Source organism: Haemorhous mexicanus, chromosome 20 (assembly GCF_027477595.1).
Source record: "Haemorhous mexicanus isolate bHaeMex1 chromosome 20, bHaeMex1.pri, whole genome shotgun sequence".
NCBI lineage: Eukaryota > Metazoa > Chordata > Aves > Passeriformes > Fringillidae > Haemorhous > Haemorhous mexicanus.
Window position 1 is genome coordinate 1,290,648 of NC_082360.1, and position 18,101 is coordinate 1,308,748.

The following is an 18,101-nucleotide window of genomic DNA, read 5'->3' on the forward strand; positions in this document are numbered from 1 at the left end:
GGAGCCGTTCCTCCCCCACTAAAGGGCCATGATTAATTAGCAGCTGATTTGTGCTCACAAAATCCTATTAAAAATCCCCCAGGTGATACAGAAAAAATCCACCCTGAGTTTTCCAGGGCTGTTCCTGCGAAGGAACGAAGGCTGGCAGGTGTGAGCACACCTGTTCTGGGCTCAGGTGCGCCCTGAGGAGCGGGGAGGGGAGGAAGAGACAGGGAAAACAACAGCTCTGTAATCAGCGCAGGCTTTGGATGGCGTGGGCTCCTGGAGAACGGGGCCGTTCACCGCTTAATGAGGATTAAAATAACTCCTGAATCGCTGCCTCAGTCCCTGAGCATCCTGTTCGATGAATGAATCACAGGATTGCTGCTGGAAAATTGGTTGGAGTGGTAGAACAAAGACCTGACACCGCGGGAATAAACGGAGGCTTTGGAGACAACCTTCCCTTTGGCATTTCCAGCCCTGCTGACTCCAGCTCAGCCCAGCTCAGCCTTTGGCTCCCCTGCCCCTTGCCACGGAGCAGTTTTGGGGCCAGGCAGGAGCAGAAGGCTCTGGAGCAGGATATTCACAGCTCAGGAGAGCAAAGGGACGAGCTGTTGGCTCCTGCGCAGCAAAGGCAGCTGGGTTTGATGATTTATTAGCAGGAATATTCCTGTGCTCATCACTGCCAGCCCTGCCTGGGCAGAGCCGGCTCGGGAGGGGTTTGGGGCTCTGTTCCCCCCTCCCTGGGCTGCTCTTTGCCACCCTCACTGCCCAAATCCCTGGAAAAGGCTGGAAAAAGCTGCTCCCCTTCCCAGCTCTGTGGCCATGGGGTGCTGGAGGACAATTGCTCCAGGCTTCCCCTCTGCAATGCAAAGAGGGGCTGGAGGGGATGAACTTTGTGCTGGGACTATTTCCATTTCCCTCCTGGGGCTGCTTTCCTCCCTGCCCTGGGGCTCTGCACTCCCCCAAATCCCTCAGACCTGAGTTCTGGGGGGGTTCAGCCTGGAAAGGGAATTTCTCTTCATTAGTCAGGGCATCGAGGGGGTTCCAAGGCTTCCCAGGGTCCAGTCACAAACTCATGGCCCCAAGTGCCTCATCCACCCACCTTAAATCCCTCCAGGAATGAGGATTCACCCCTGCCCTGGCTCCCTGCACAGGCTGATGGTTCCTCTTCAGGCCTTATTTCCCTTTTTTTTTTTTTTTTCCCCTTTTTCCCCCCTTTTCCCCGACCTTTTTCCTTCATTTTTCCTCCTTTTTCCCGAACTTTTTCCTTCTTTTTTTCCCCCTTTCCCCCCATTTCCCCCGAACTTTTTCTTTCTTTCTTTCCCCTTTTTTCCCCCGACATTTTTCCTTCTTTTTCCCCCATTTTTCCCAAACTTTTTCCTTCTTTTTTTTCCCCAATATTTTCCTTCTTTTTTTTCCCCCTTTCTCCCCCCTTTTCCCCGAACTTTTTCGTTCTTTTTTTCCCCCTTTTTACCCCCCTTTTCCTCAACCTTTTTCTTTCTTTTTCCCCTCCTTTTTCCCGACCTTTTTCCTTCTTTTTTTTTTTTACTTTTTTTCCCCCGACCTTTTTCCTTCTTTTTTCCCCCTTTACCCCCCTTTTTGCCGACCTTTTTCCTTCTTTTTTTCCCCCTTTTTCCCCAACCTTTTTCCTTCTTTCCCCCCCCCCCCTTTTCCTGGAACTTTTTCCTTCTTTTTTTCCCCCGACCTATTTCCTTCTTTTTTTTCCCCTTTCCCCCACTATTTCTTTTTTTTCCCCCCTTTTTTTCCCTTCTCTTTTTTTCCCCTTTTTTCCCCTTTTCAGGCCATTCTTTTCTCCTCTCAACTACAGATTTCAGAGCAGCTCCAAGTACTTTAACAAATTCCCTAAATCGAATGCAAAGTACAGCACGACTGTCAGAACGATCATCCATCTGTGGCACACTTACAGGTGTATCTGTAACACCCCTGGCACATATTAAAAAATATCCTTTCTTTGCAGATTTCATAAGGAATCTTATTAGGAAGGACAGCTTGGAAAATAAAATACAGCATTTTCTTTTCACATTCTGACACTTGATTTTTTATTTCTCCATTACAGAACGCAATAAATCAAATTTTTATTAGCAATATTCCCATATGAAATCCCTGAGACTGAGAAAAAAACAAATTGCTCTGGAGAAATCTAAAAGCAAGTAGCAAAGGAAAGGTTAAATGAGTGGAAAAAGGAGATTTCCTAGGCAGGAAGTGCATGGGAACTCTCTGGGGGCTGTTGGAGTGTTCTTTAACAGCTACCCAGAGTTTTGCACCTTGGTGCTGATAATTCAGGGGGTGATTGTGGTTTAACACACGGGGAACTCAGCCCCTGGGATGCAGGGCAGAATGGGAAGGGTAAAAATGAGAACGTTTGTGGATAGAGGCAGTTTAATCAAAGAAATAGAAATAATAAATGGAAATAATAAATGGAAATAGAAATAACGACATATTAGAATAAAAATATATAAAATTAAAGTATGAAAAGAAATATTTTAAACATTTATAAATATATTTTTAAAAATTTTTATTTATTAAAATTTATAAATATATGAAATAACAATATAATATAATATAATATAATATAATATAATATAATATAATATAATGTAATATAATTAATATAATAGAAATAGTTTTATATATAATATAACTATAATATATAATATATAATATATAATATATAGTATATAGTGTATATATATTATATATTATATATTACATATCATATATCATATATTATATATCATATATAATATATTATAGATTATATTATACATTATATAATATATATTATATATTATACATAATATATAATAATATTTATATAATAAATATTACATATTATACATTATATATTATAATATATATTATATATAATACATACTATATTATATTATTTATATAATATATATTATATTATATATTAGATACTATATTAAATAATATAGTATATATATTATATCATATCATATCATATCATATCATATCATATCATATCATATATATAAAATATAATATAAATATAAAAAAATCTAAATATATAAACAATTTTAAAATATTTTAAAGGAAATAGAAATAATAATAAAAATAAAACAATAAATTGCAAATGGAAAGGAGCACGCCTCCCGTGCAGGTGTTTGCACAGGGGTGGGAGCACTGCTTCCCTTTTTCCCAGTGCAGCATCTCACTCTTTCTGCTGGTTTTTGATCTGATGGCTCCCCCAGCTGCGCTCAGCATTTCCCTTTGTGCCCCGGCAGCTCAGAGCCCCGTGGCTCCGTCCCTGCCCGAGGGAGATTCCCGGTAAAGAGCTCTGGACTCAGATCCCTGTCTCCACCTCAGAGGAGCTCCTGCCCCACCGGCCCTTCCCGATTAACAGCATTGTCTTGTTAGACCGAGGAGGTGCAGGGAGGCTGGGCATGGTTTTAAAGCATTTTATTGCTCGGGAATGTTTACAAAGGGCTGCGGGAGAGGAGAATGAAGCCCAGTGCTGCGTTCAGATGCTTGATCAGCTCGGGCACATGGAAATGTCAGTGATTCCGGTTGTGACAGGGCTGGGTGACATCTCTGAAGCAACAGCCTCAGAATAATCGAGGTTTTAGAGAGGAAATAAATGGGGAAAGGAAAAAGGAAAGGGAAAGGGGAAGGGAAAGGGAAAGGGAAAGGGAAAGGGAAAGGGAAAGGGAAAGGGAAAGGGAAAGGGAAAGGAAGGGAAAGGGAAGAAAAAAGGAAAGGAAAGAGGAAAGAGGAAAGAGGAGAGGATAGGAAAGAGGAGAGGGAGAGGGAGAGGAGAGGAGAGGAGAGGAGATGAAATGAAAAGTTGCTCAGAATCAGAAGAAATGGTTCCTATTCAGGTGCAGCTGTCCTCAGTGAAGAGCCAGTTTCCCCCAGGAGTGGGGCTGTGGGAGGATTGTTCAGGCTGTGTCTGCTCCTGTTCCAAATCCAGCATTTCTTACCTCGAGTGTCCCTAGCTCTGTGTCCCCCCTCAGCCAGCAGCTCCTGCAGCCTGTGAGCAGCACAGGCAGGGAACAGCACACCCAGAATTTGGGCTTTGGGGGTTTTCTGTAAATGAGCTTGGCTGGAGCCAGGCTGGAGGTCCTGGTGGTGGTTTTGAGGGTCCCCAGGATGAGGTGAGAGATGAGAATTTGACTCCGTGTTCTCAGAAGGCTGATTTATTATTATAATATTAAATATTATATTAAATATTATATATTATATTATATTATATTATATTATATTATATTATATTATATTATATTATATTATATTATATTATATTATATTACATTACATTATATTATATTACATTATAACATTACATTATATTATATTACATTACATTATATTACATTACATTATGATATATGACATTACATTATATGACATTATATTATATTATATTACATTACATTACATTACATTACATTATATTGCATTATATTATATTACATTACATTACATTTTATTATATTATATTTTATTATATTATATTACATTACATTATATTATATATTATATTAACTTACATTACATTATATTACATTACATTACATTATATTACATTGCATTTTATTATATTATATTACATTACATTTTATTGTAATATATTACATTACATTTTATTATATTATATTACATTACATTTTATTATATTATATTACATTTTAATATATTACATGCTACACTAAAACTATCCTAAAGAAAGAGGAAGGAGGCATCAGAAGGCTGAACAAGAAGGACACTGAAAGCTGGTGGCTGATGCAGAGTCTGGCACAGCTGGCCATGATTGACCCTTGAGAAAAGACAATTCACATTCTCCCCCAGGGTGAGGGTGGTTGGACACTGGAGAGGAGTTTGGAGAGAGGAGGCAGTGTCCATGCACAGAGTCCCTGGGGTCACAGGAGGATTGCTCAGGTTGGAAAAGACCCTTGAGGTGATCCACCAGGGCAGCAGCACCTCCGTGGTCACTGAACCATGTCCCCAGTGTCACACCCTTGTGGCTCTGAGCACTGCCAGGGATGAGCAGGGATCTGGGCCCAGGGAGCACCCTGTTCCCATGCTTGCTGGGAGCCAGGTGAAGATTAACCCATCTGATCCCACAGCTCTGAAAATCCCTCCAGACAGTCACAGGGGTTCCAGAAATACCCAGGTCCTTGTCTGTCCCCCATCCTCTGGTCGGGTTTTCACATCAAAGTGAAATTTGACTGCACGGAGGGGCAGAAACAGAGACAAAGTCACAAAAGGAGCTCCTGCAGAACTTTTCCTGGCTGAAAGCAACCAGCAGTGGGGAATCCAAAGGAAAATTCCAGCTAGGGAAACCTGTAGGGCCCTTGTTTGAGGACACCTGGGGAGTCCCTGGGCTCCTCTCAAGGTCTGCTCCGCTCCTGCTGGCAGCCAGGCTAGAACCCTCCCATTTTTCCATCTGTCTGGGATATAAGGAGTGCCTGGGTTCTGGATGGAGCAGGAAGCAGGTGGAGATGCCCAGTCTGCTGTCACCTGAATAAACAAACCCTGATCTTAATCCTGCTTGCACCCAGACACTGCCCATAGTGAGGGAGAGAGACAAACAAGCAGCCAAGACTCAGAAACCAACCATGGCAACTTCACCTTCTTTTTTGGTTTGTTTTCTTTCCCCTGTGTTTTATGGCCAGGGAGAGACAAACAAGCAGCCAAGACTCAGAAACCAACCATGGCAACTTCACCTTCTTTTTTGGTTTGTTTCTTTTCCCCTGTGTTTTATGGCCAGGGAGAGACAAACAAGCAGCCAAGACTCAAAAACCAACCATGGCAACTCAACCTTCTTTTTTGGTTTGTTTCTTTCCCCTGTGTTTTATGGCCAGGGAGGAATAGCTCATACCAAGGATCGTGACCTCAGCAAGTTTTCCAGCAGTTTCCAGCAAAGCAATGTGAGATTAATTAGAGAGGCAGGTTGTTAATGAGCTTGTCTGGAGGCCACGAGGGCTGAGTGACCATGCAGGGACCAATATCAGGGGAAGGATGGCCTGGTGTGGTCCTGGGTTTGGTCTCTTTGTCCCTGCTGGAAAAGGAATTCACTTATTAAATTTGCAGGTGATATGAACCTTGGGTGACTGTAAGTCTATTAGGGAACAGGATTAGAATTTAAAATGTTCTTGACAAATTGGATAAATAGCCTGCAAATAAATTGATTAAATGGAGAAAAATGAGATGCCTGGGGCTGAAGCAGGAATGCTAAAAAGCCTTTTCTGTGTTGGAGAACAATTGGAGAGTTCCTTGGGAAAGCAATAAGGAACCACAAAGGATCACAGACTTTACACGAACCAGGAAAAGAAGAATATCCCAGGTCTGTGTGAGCAAGAGAAGCTGGCTGGGGACAGAGCAGGCATTGCACTGTCCTGGGGCTCCCTCAGAAACACATCCCATGGCTGAGGGGGATCTGGGTCAGGGGGAGCACAGGGGCTGCAGGAAAACAGGGAATCAGCAAAGGAAAGGTGCCAGCACCAAGGATAGAGGAGCTCACAGCAACCGTGCTCACAAAGGGCTGGGCAGAAATAAGGGGGGGTTCTCTCCACGTCCCTGGAAGAAGGAATTGGTCTGAAAAGCAGAAAGGAAAACTCAGTGACCCAGAACTTCTGGGGGAAAGGAGATGTCCATGAAAGGTTTGGGAATAGCAGAGTGACCCCTGCAGCAGCAGAGAGGACACGAAGGATCCCAGAGATCTCCTCTGCTCCTGCACTGCTGCAGCCCCATCAGGGTGGGGAGGTCTGGGCAGGGAGCTCAGTCCTTGCTGGAGGCCCTGCAGGCTTATCAGGAGTCCCTTATCTGCTGATTTCATTGCAGGGGAAGGGGACAGAGCTGTTCTCCCCCAGGGCAGCCCCAGCAGTGGCTCGGCCATGGATGGCTCCCTGCCTGCCTCCCAGGATTGCCATTCCCTGGGGAGGGAGCAGAGCTCCTGAGCAGCTCTTGGGCTCCTCCAGGGCACACCTTTGACTCCTCTCTGTGCCCACCTGGTGCTCTGGTTGTGCTCACAGTGGGACAGGCTGGGCTTGGGTGGGGGAAAGGAGATGTCCATGAAAGGTTTGGGAAGAGCAGAGCACCCCTGGAGTGACCCCTGCAGCAGCAGAGAGGACATGAAGGATCCCAGAGATCTCCTCTGCTCCTGCACTGCTGCAGCCCCATCAGGGTGGGGAGGTCTGGGTAGGGAGCTCAGTCCTTGCTGGAGGCCCTGCAGGCTTATCAGGAGTCCCTTATCTGCTGATTTCATTGCAGGGGAAGGGGACAGAGCTGTTCTCCTCCAGCCCAGCCCCAGCAGTGGCTCTGCCAAGGATGGCTCCCTGCCCTGCCTCCCAGGATTGCCATTCCCTGGGGAGGGAGCAGAGCTCCTGAGCAGCTCTTGGGCTCCTCCAGGGCACACCTTTGACTCCTCTCTGTGCCCACCTGGTGCTCTGGTTGTGCTCACAGTGGGCTTGGAGGCTTGGGGCTCACATCCTGAACACTCCAAAGCCCTGGTGGAGCTGGAGCAGCACAAGGGGGCCTCCAGGAGCAGCCCAGCCTGTGGTACAGCTGGGTGTGCTCCTGTCTGGACATGATTCCCACCTTTGCAGAGAACCCTCATTTGCAGGCTCAGCAGAGGGGGAGCAGATTCCCATTATCGTGCTCTCCTTGCATCTGGAATTTTAAGTGAACTGCATAACAGAATCTTCTGCTTTCTTAAGCATTTCCTTCTCCTTTCTTTAATCACGCTGAGATTTCCTGTGATACTGTGAGCTGTAATTATCATCTGCAGATCAGTGCCAATGCTAAGCTGGTTCTTAAAGGGATTTTTTTTTTTCTCTGTGAATTTCAGATGACCAAGAACAAAATTATAATCACCTGATACTAAACAGTGACAACCAGACACCTACACATGGTAAGAGAAAGCAAAGAGCAAAATTACACACGTTGTAACTTTCCTCTGCCAGCCAGTGACATTTACTGGCACCAAACGTGTTTAATGCTAATGGAAATATTCCTCTGGCAGTGCTGCATGGCTGATGGCTCCACTGACATTAAACACAGGACCATATTTTCTGTAGTGTGCCCAGGGAAATATGGCCCAGTCTTTTCTAACTGTGCTGATCAGCCTTGTGTCTGATTCCAAGAAACTCCTTGGTTTCCCACTTGGTTTCCTCCCCCTCTTCCCAGCCTGGAGATGTTTCTTGGCCTCCTCCATGGCCTCTCTCTGCTCAGCCCTGTCCCCCAGCCCTTCTGTCCCCTCTTTTGGGTTCCCCTGAGCCTGGGCTGTGTCTCCCCTCCCTTGGAGCCAGCCAAACCCTGGCATCCCCATCCAGCCCCACCCAGCCCCAGGCCCCCAAACCCTGTTCCCAGTGTCTGTGCCATCACACCAAGCTCTGACTGACCCCTCAGGTCCCCTCTGCTCTCCCCCCTCTTCTGCTGCTCCTTGTCTTGGTCCTGTCCGTGTCCCTCCCTGCCCCCTGTGCCTTTGGAATGGGATCCATTCCTCCTGCTGCAAGCTCCCAGGAAATCTCAGCTCTGTCCCTTCTGGCCAGCTCTGTCCCTTCTGGCAGCTCTGAATCTCTGTCTTTGTTACTCCTTTTTGTCCTGGCGTTTGTTCTGAGCTCTGAGACCTCGTCCTGGCTGTTCTGGAGCTGATTTATTGCCAGTTGTGCTCACACATAGAAATCTCCCTGCTGCTAAGGAGGTGGGAGGACTTTGCCCTTGGAAAGATCCCCTGCAGCCTTGGGGGTTCCTCCTTCCCAGAGGAGGCAGGCATCTCTTCAGCCTAAAAACTGCTTCCATGGTAAGCCTGTGCTATCAGGACTTCATTTTCTGTCTTCCAAACACTCCAGGAGGAAGAGTGTCAGCTTTAAACTCATCAGTGCCACAGCAGTATTTATTGAGCCTGAACTGACAGCCTCCAATGTTCCTGACTACTCATTCTGTTTACTTTTTTGCTTTCCTGGGGGAGAAAAAAAAAAAAAAAAACGAAGAAGAAAATTGAGAAATAGGGTTGAAATTGTGCTGTCTTCTCTTTGGTCTTGGTACTCATTCTTAAAATCCAGCCCCTGCTGGGTTCTGAGTGCCCTTTACTGTGTCTGCCCAGGAGCTTCAATGCAGCTCCAGCATCAGGGTCCCGTTGCATCCAAGCTCTCCAGGGAATGTGACAAAACAATTCCACTTCCCTCGGCTCCTAACAGATGCTTTGCTTTTTTATGTACTTAAGAGACAAAAAAACCTGAAGGCAGATCCACTGATGGTCTTGGATTCCTTGTGCTTCCTGTGCCTCAGTAATTGGGTTGTTGTGGGGGACTGGGATGAGCTGACTACAAATGAGGGTGTGATTCAGAGGTACATCTCTCTCTGAGTGTTCCAGATGGCCAGGGCTGCTTTTGTTCCTTCCCTCCATGTGTGCTGCTGCTGCTGAGCCATTGCTTGGAGAGCCTGAAAATACATTTGGACTTTTTGAGTAAGACATCAGAAGAGCTTGAAGGGTGGCGCAGAGGGCTGGAAGGAGTGCTGGGAATTGTGGTATCCTGGGGAGGACAATTCCCAGCAGGATCAGAAGTGACCACAGGCAGCTGAGTCACAGGAAGTGCCCAAGGCCAGCTTGGATGGGGCTTGGAGCCCCTGGGAGGTGTCCCTGCCCATGTCCTCCCTTCCCTTCCCTTCCCTTCCCTTCCCTTCCCTTCCCTTCCCTTCCCTTCCCTTCCCTTCCCTTCCCTTCCCTTCCCTTCCCTTCCCTTCCCTTCCCTTCCCTTCCCTTCCCTTCCCTTCCCTTCCCTTCCCTTCCCTTCCCTTCCCTTCCCTTCCCTTCCCTTCCCTTCCCTTCCCTTCCCTTCCCTTCCCTTCCCTTCCCTTCCCTTCCCTTCCCTTCCCTTCCCTTCCCTTCCCTTCCCTTCCCTTCCCTTCCCTTCCCTTCCCTTCCCTTCCCTTCCCTTCCCTTCCCTTCCCTTCCCTTCCCTTCCCTTCCCTTCCCTTCCCTTCCCTTCCCTTCCCTTCCCTTCCCTTCCCTTCCCTTCCCTTCCCTTCCCTTCCCTTCCCTTCCCTTCCCTTCCCTTCCCTTCCCTTCCCTTCCCTTCCCTTCCCTTCCCTTCCCTTCCCTTCCCTTCCCTTCCCTTCCCTTCCCTTCCCTTCCCTTCCCTTCCCTTCCCTTCCCTTCCCTTCTCAAACCTTCCCTTCCCAAACCTTCCCTTCCCAAACCTTCCCAAACCTTCCCAAACCTTCCCAAACCTTCCCTTCCCAAACCTTCCCTTCCCAAACCTTCCCTTCCCTTCCCAAACCTTCCCTTCCCTCTATTCCCTCATTTTTCCCTCTTCTCTCTTTTCTTTCTTTCCCATCCTTCTCTCCCTCCTTCTTTCTGGCCCTGGGTGACCTTTCAGGTCCATCCCATCCCAGCCCATCCTGGGACTCCTCAGTTCCAGACTCTCCAGCCCAGGGCTGCAATCCCAGGATTTCAGTTCAGCTGTGGCTGGGGGCTCTGAATTAACTCTGAGCATCCCACACCTGCCAGGAATCCTCGGGTTTTTCCTGCTGCTGGACAATTCCTGCCCCAGATTCCCCCCAGGACACCAAATGTCCCATTCCAGAGGCTCCTGCAGCCCTTTAGAAACATCGGCTGAAATTTGGCTTTCAGTGGCAGCATTTAGACCCCAATTCCACTGAAATCTGAATTTCCATGTGGATTTCCTTAACTCTAGACTTTATTTCTACCTCAGCTGCAGATTTGAGCTGCAAATGAAGAATTCTACAGCAGTTTTAGGAAATGTAGTGATTTGTATGTAAAATGTGAGTGGGAGGGAGCAAGTATTAGGCTCTAAGCACAACCAAGTTTTACATATGAAATGCAGCTAAATCTTTTGATACATTAATTTATCTTGCTTAGATATTCAGCCTTCACACAAAATAAGCACATAAAATGATTTCCCCCATAAAAACATTAAAATATGAAGGAAAAAACCGAGCTGGGGGCACAAAAGAGAACTGAGCATCAGCTGTAACAGAAATACACACTGACTGCCTGGGCTCAGTTGCTGTACAGATTATTGCTTTATTTTTTACTGCTGCTGAAGCTTCATCTCATTATATTTAGTGCATATATAATTATCCTAACCTAAAGAGCACCTAATAAACAATTTTTTTTTTTTTTACATCTTTATAAATACCAAGCACATTTCCAAATAATATGGTTAGAAGGAAGTTCATATCACAACTTTTATGTCAGTTAATTGCACTTGACAATCATCTCAAAAAATACTTGGTAAAGCACCATGAGCAGCCAATTACTTCAAGGTTTTAATTTGGCCAAGTGTTTTTGCATGGATGATGCCTGGGATTGCTCTGAGGGAGGCAAATTTCATTTTATAGCTGTACTTGTGTGGGCTTCTAACACTTTCCTCTCTATGGACTCATGTCTGAGTGTGGTTTTTCCTTCCTTCCTTCCTTCCTTCCTCCCTTCCTTCCTTCCTTCCTTCCTTCCTTCCTTCCTTCCTTCCTTCCTTCCTTCCTTCCTTCCTTCCTTCCTTCCTTCCTTCCTTCCTTCCTTCCTTCCTTCCTTCCTTCCTTCCTTCCTTCCTTCCTTCCTTCCTCCCTCCCTCCCTCCCTCCCTCCCTCCCTCCCTCCCTCCCTCCCTCCTTTTCCCTCTTCTCCCTTTTTTTTTTTAATTTTCTACCTTTCTTTTCCTCCTTCTTTCTCTTTTCTCCATTTCAGAAATCCAGGGCATCTTCCTTCCCACACACTAATAGGGCTTTGGGGGATACAGTGCTGAAAAAATCCTTGCATCAATTTTCTAACATCAGACCAGAAGCTTCAATTTGGGGCAATCCCAGAAGATATGAAAATGATTCCCTATTCTGTCACATCTCCTCCAGCAATTTGTTGAGAGTTTTGTGTCTATTGTGTTTAAGACACTGTTTACAAAATCATAACAATTAAGGGCTGTTTAAATTTGCTTTATCCCCAGCAGAAATGTGTGGGGGAAAGGAGAAGCTAACCAGATGTGCAGCATGAACCCCAGAGAAGAGCCAGACCTGGGTGTCCTGACCTTGGGCAGGGCTGCAGTGGCAGGTGTGATAATTCACCTGGGGGGGTTTGGAAGGAATTGGAGATGGGACCTCTGAGTTGTTTTTGAGGATGAGGTTTATTTTCTGTTTTTCTCCATAGGCAGGAAGGGTGAGTTTGGCTCACACCTTCACAGCACGGCTCAGAAGGTCCCAAGACTCTCAGTTACAAGATCTTTTAGGGATTTGTTGACCAATACAACAGTGCTAACAGGGATATTTATGGTTTTGAGCTAATACATAAATACTCTGTCTTGGGGACCCCTGTTACAGTGTGAGCTTTCTTAGCCAATCATGTTGTGGCACCCAAACCCACAGTGCTGCAGTCTGAGCCCCTTGTTCACCTCTGCACCTGCTTTGTTTGTCTATTCCTAAACTCTGAAAGTCTAAATATCCTTTCCTTAGCTTTTCCTGTCTCTGCTTTAAACTCCAAATCCACATCTTCCCTTGCAGCACTGAGTTTGGGAGCCTTTTCCAAGGTCTCAGATCAAATCCTGGGTTTAATTCTGGAATCCCTGGCAGTGCCCAAGGCCGGGCTGGGACAGCCTGGGGCAGTGGGAGGTGTCCCTGCCGTGGCAGGGCTGGAATTGAGGGGTCTTTGTGAGCCAAACCAGACCAAACCAAACCAAACCAAACCAAACCAAACCAAACCAAACCCAGACCAAACCAGACCAAAACCAGACCAGACCAAACCAAACCAAACCAGACCAAACCAAACCATTCCAGCCATTCCAAAATCCCTCTCCCTGCCCTGCCCAGGTCCTTGCAGAGCTGGGGGCAGGTACCACTTTGCAGTGGTCTAAGGCCCAGCAGGAAGGGGTCCCAGCCCTGCAGAGCCCTGGTGCCAGAGCCAGGTGTTTTATCTGCACCCCCTGCCAGGGCATCACCCCCCAGGATGAGCAGATCCTCTGCTCTGACTGCTCTGTGCAATTTTCATCTCTGCAGCTCTCCCTTTCATTTTAAGTTCAGCATTGCTCCTCTCAGCCAAGCTGTAGGGTGCAATATTCAGTGATGCTCTGTGTGCTCAGGGGCTGTTCCACTCTGGTGCAATATTCAGTGATGCTCTGAGTGCTCAGGGGTTGTTCCACTCTGGTGCAATATTCAGTGATGCTCTGTGTGCTCAGGGCCTTTCCACACTGGTGCAATACTCAGTGATGCTCTGTGTGCTCAGGGGCTGTTCCACACTGGTGCAATATTCAGTGATGCTCTGTGTGCTCAGGGCCTTTCCACTCTGGTGCAATACTCAGTGATGCTCTGTGTGCTCAGGGCCTTTCCTCACTGGTGCAATATTCAGTGATGCTCTGTGTGCTCAGGGGCTGTTCCACTCTGGTGCAATATTCAGTGATGCTCTGTGTGCTCAGGGGCTGTTCCACTCTGGTGCAATACTCAGTGATGCTCTGTGTGCTCAGGGGCTGTTCCACTCTGGTGCAATACTCAGTGATGCTCTGTGTGCTCAGGGGCTGTTCCACTCTGGTGCAATATTCAGTGATGCTCTGTGTGCTCAGGGGCTGTTCCACTCTGGTGCAATATTCAGTGATGCTCTGTGTGCTCAGGGGCTGTTCCACTCTGGTGCAATATTCAGTGATGCTCTGTGTGCTCAGGGGCTGTTCCACTCTGGTGCAATATTCAGTGATGCTCTGTGTGCTCAGGGGCCTTTCCATGCTGATCCCCAGGGTGACAGCACTCAGGGGTGTCCCTGTCACACCCAGTGTCACTGTGTGCTGCATCCCCTCCCTCTGCACCCTCCTCCTGCAGGTGCTGCTCAGTTCTCTCCCCTGCAAGGCCCAGGGCTGGAGCCATCCTGACAGACACAGGGTTTTAACACTGCCTCTGTTGGAAACCCTCCATCTCCAGCTCTCACAAATGAGGGCAGCTACTCACTGGAGAGCTCTGATTTCCACCACAGAGGATCTGACCTGGAAATGTAGAAACCTCCTGGAGATTAGTCATGAGAAATGCAGAGCACTATTAATAACAGCGTTTGCAACACCAGCAAACAGAAGTGTGAATACACAAACACTGAGGATGCACGTCATGGATTTGGACTCTGCACACATCAGTTCATTTGCCTGTCACTTCAGCGTGGCCTGGGAGCCCTGAGCCCTGGCACAGAAGGCTCCAGAACGTCAGCAGTGCCACCAGATTTTCCTGAGGATCGGGGCCCTTTGTGAGAACTCGCGTCAGAGCCGGAGACTTTGCGTCTGAGCCTTCAAAGGGCTGAGCAGGAGGCAGAGCTGGGGGAGCAGGGAGGGCTCTGACAGAGGGCTGGGGCTCTGCTGAGCTGCAGCTGAGCAGCAGAAGGCTGGGTTGTAGCAGCTTCTCCTAGGTGACATTGTTTGCTTTCTCTGGGGGAATGTTTTAAAAGGCATCTGTTGAAATGTCTTGCAGAATTCGCACAACATATGTGCAGACTCAAATGCAAATCTGCAGCACATCCCTTTTGCCACTTGAGCTTTGTTCCAAACTTTGCCACCAATTCACTTTTAGTTTTATTTTGGTATCATCTGCTCCTGTCCTTGAACATGAAAGGTTTTGTGCCTCATGTAAACACACTTTGAAAGCATCTTCCAACAAGAGGGGCAGAGCAAGATGTGACAGGAAGACTTCAGGTCTGATCTGCACAGCTCTGGAAATCCTGGAGCTTCTCTGAGCCCTGAGCTTGCAGAGAGGATGCAAAGCACTGGCAGAGAAATGAGCTGTGCCTCAGCCCAGAGGGGCCGTGCTGCCCTGGCAGATGGCAGAGTGCAGGAGTGAGCAGGGCAGTGGATCTGTGTGAGTCCACCCTCAGTTCCATTGCAGGAGTGAGCAGAGCAGTGGATTTGTGTGAATCCACCCTCAGTTCCATTGCAGGAGTGAGAAGAGTGCTGGATTTGTGTGAATCCACCCTCAGTGCCACTGCAGGAGTGAGCAGAGCAGTGGATTTGTGTGAATCCACCCTCAGTGCCACTGCAGGAGTGAGCAGAGCAGTGGATTTGTGTGAATCCACCCTCAGTTCCATTGCAGGAGTGAGAAGAGTGCTGGATTTGTGTGAGTCCACCCTCAGTGCCACTGCAGGAGTGAGCAGGGCAGTGGATCTGTGTGAATCCACCCTCAGTGCCACTGCAGGAGTGAGCAGGGCAGTGGATTTGTGTGAATCCACCCTCAGTGCCACTGCAGGAGTGAGCAGAGCAGTGGATTTGTGTGAATCCACCCTCAGTGCCACTGCAGGAGTGAGCAGAGCAGTGGATCTGTGTGAATCCACCCTCAGTGCCACTGCAGGAGTGAGCAGGGCAGTGGATCTGTGTGAGTCCACCCTCAGTGCCACTGCAGGAGTGATCAGAGCAGTGGATTTGTGTGAGTCCACCCTCAGTGCCACCCCCAGGCCCAGCAGGGCTGCAGGACCCACCCAGGTGCTGCCACCAAAGACATTGTCCTGTTAGGACAGTGAAGCCTTGGGGTGGCTGCCTGGAACAGAGGCTGGGCAAGATCAAGAGGAGAAAATGGGAGTTTATGAAAGGCCTCCAACAGCTGCACCTTGGGCAGTCAAAGCCTGGCAGAGGCTGCCCCCAGGATGGATGATGGTCACCAGTTTTTATACAGATATCAGTTTGGTCTATTTGCATATCGGGGTTAATTCTCCAATTACAGCTTCAGTTAATGAAGTCATATTCCCAGTTTGCTCCCCACAATTCACTTTTGTTTATACTTTTCAGGGCCTGTGGTGTGTCCTTGGGTCTCAGGCCCAGAGGGATTGTTCTGTCTGACCAAAATGTGATTGCAGTTAACCACACTTTATATGGAGTTCACAGCTGTGCACTAATGCACTGCAGGATTTGAAAAATAGAAAAGCTGAAATCCTGAGGCATCACCAGGTGTGGTAGGAGCACAGGCAGTCCCTCCAGGCAGCCCCTTCCCCAGCCCAGTGCAAGGTGGGAGAGAGCAGGAGCCCCTCAGAGCCTGGCCCAGGGGTGCTCTGGTTCCCATAAAAACACAGCAGGTTCACACTGGCCTGGCAATTCTGGCTCATGCAGCAGAAGAGATGCACCCACCTGGCCTGGTGGTGCAGGAGGAGAGATCAGAGCTCCACAGAGCTCCCTGCTCCCCTCCTGAGCTCTGGGCTGGGCTGTGCAGCCCTGCTCAGGGCACTGTGCAGCCAGGGCTGCCTGCAGGGAGGGGAAATGCTGCAATTCCTGCAGAACTGCAAAGCCTTGCACTGTCTGTACCAAGGTGGGGCTGTGCCCGGGCTGGGGAGGCTCCTGTGCTGCTGGCTGAGGGATGGTGTGCCAGAAAATGGGCACCAAATGGCACGGAGATGCTGAGGAGAAGGGGGACCAAAGCTGATTTAAAGGTGATCCCAGCACCATGGACAGAGCTCGTTTCCCAGGGTCAGCTCCAGCTGGGATGATGGGAATGCTGGGGAGCACAGGGTACAGCCTCAGCTGCCTGGCAGGCAGTGGGAGAGCTTTTATTTGCATCCTGATTATTGATTCTGACCTGCAGCTTCCATGGGAGCCCACAAGCACCACAAACGAAGAGGAGAGAGAGACCAGAGACAAATATATTGCAGGAGTGAAAACCTGCTGAGAAACTGGTGCTGAACTGGCCTCAGAATATAAATTGCACGAGATATTTCTCCTTCCTGGAGCACCTCAGCTCTCTGATCTCCCCCTCAAGCTACATTATGCAAAAGACATCTGAAATTAGCTTTGGTCATTTCAGTTTATCCCTTATTTTGCTGAGTGATGGGCAGTGGATTTCAAGGTGACTTCTCATTTGCCAGAATCATTCCAGCCTGTTCCTGAGTGCCTGGATGGGAGAAGCAGTGAGGAGATGAAGTGATCCTGCAGCAGCCCATCAGATAAATGGGTGGCACTTAATTTCACACACCTCATGCAAGCAGTCAATTAATGCTGTGCTCTGGCACTGAGCACGGCTCCGTGCCTGTGCCTGGGCTCCCTGATCATGCCCAAACCTCCATGGAAATGGAGATTAGCTCCACGTTCTGCCTCAGCAATTTGCAGAGAGATCTTACCCCGGGGTCCTTGCCACACAAGCAGGAGGAGGAGTGGGGACGTGGTTTCAGTGCTGATCCAGCCTCTGTTTGCTGGATAACATCAAATCAATTGTTTCCAGCCCCCTGATGAATGCCACACACTCCCTGATCCTGCAGGCAGGCTGTTAGACACGGATGGATGCCACATTCATATTTTCTGAAAAACCCTTTCACCCAGGATTTTTCTCCTGGGAAGCTGAGAGGCCTCAGAGAAAAAGGAAAACAATTTTATCTCATTTACTTCTCCTGTGCTGTGCTCACATGTGGAATGTGTTTGGGGATTGTTCCCCCACAGGTGATTGTTCCATTGGTTTCATGTGAATTGTTTTCACTCTTTGGCCAATCAGGGCCAGGCTGTGTCAGGGCTCTGGAGAGAGTCAGGAGTTTTCATTATTATCTTTTTAGCCTTCTGTCTGTATTGCTGTATTCTTTAGTATAGTTTAGTTTAGCATTCTTTAATATAATACAGTATCATAAAATAATGAATGATCCTTCTGAGAGCATGGAGTCAGGTCCATCATTCCTCCCTGCCACGGGGCACCCCACAAATACAAGAGGTGGAAATCTCCAGCAGGGAACTGCTGCTCTCTGAGAGGTTCCACTCCAGATCCCTCGGGTCTCTGCTCTTCCTGCCACACCAGAACCCCCTGCCAGGAGAGCAGAGAGGAGCAGGAGGAAGGGGAGAGGAGATTTATGAACTGAGGTGGTTTCTGCATTGGGAGGAGGAATTTTTCCCCCCTGCTGGATTCTGTGAGAAAGAATTACTTTCTTTCTTACGGAATTACTGTGAGAGTGATTCTGTAATTACTGAGGCAGGGCTGCCTCAGCCTGTCTCTGACACTGTGCAGGGCTGAGGGTGGCTGACAGCAGGTTTGAAACATCCAGGGGAAGCCCCAGTGGGAGAAAAGTTGTGGAAGCAGCTCTGGATCCCCGAGCAGACACTCAGATGAACTGCTGGGTTCATTTCCAGGCTGCAGGGGCACCGAGGACACGGTGAAATGAAAAATTCAGAGGGGAGGAAAACGTTCTGCTGCCCAACAAGC

At 48.0% G+C, this 18,101-nt stretch overlaps 1 protein-coding gene across 1 annotated transcript in view; it reads left to right on the forward strand.

Moving 5' to 3' along the window:
- SHISA6 (shisa family member 6) overlaps positions 1-18,101 on the forward strand; it is a 161,817-nt gene that overhangs the window by 134,971 nt on the left and 8,745 nt on the right. Inside the window, exon 4 of the mRNA XM_059864557.1 lies at positions 7,817-7,879. Coding sequence (XP_059720540.1) covers positions 7,817-7,879 — 63 coding nt within the window. The remainder of the gene's footprint in view (positions 1-7,816; positions 7,880-18,101) is intronic.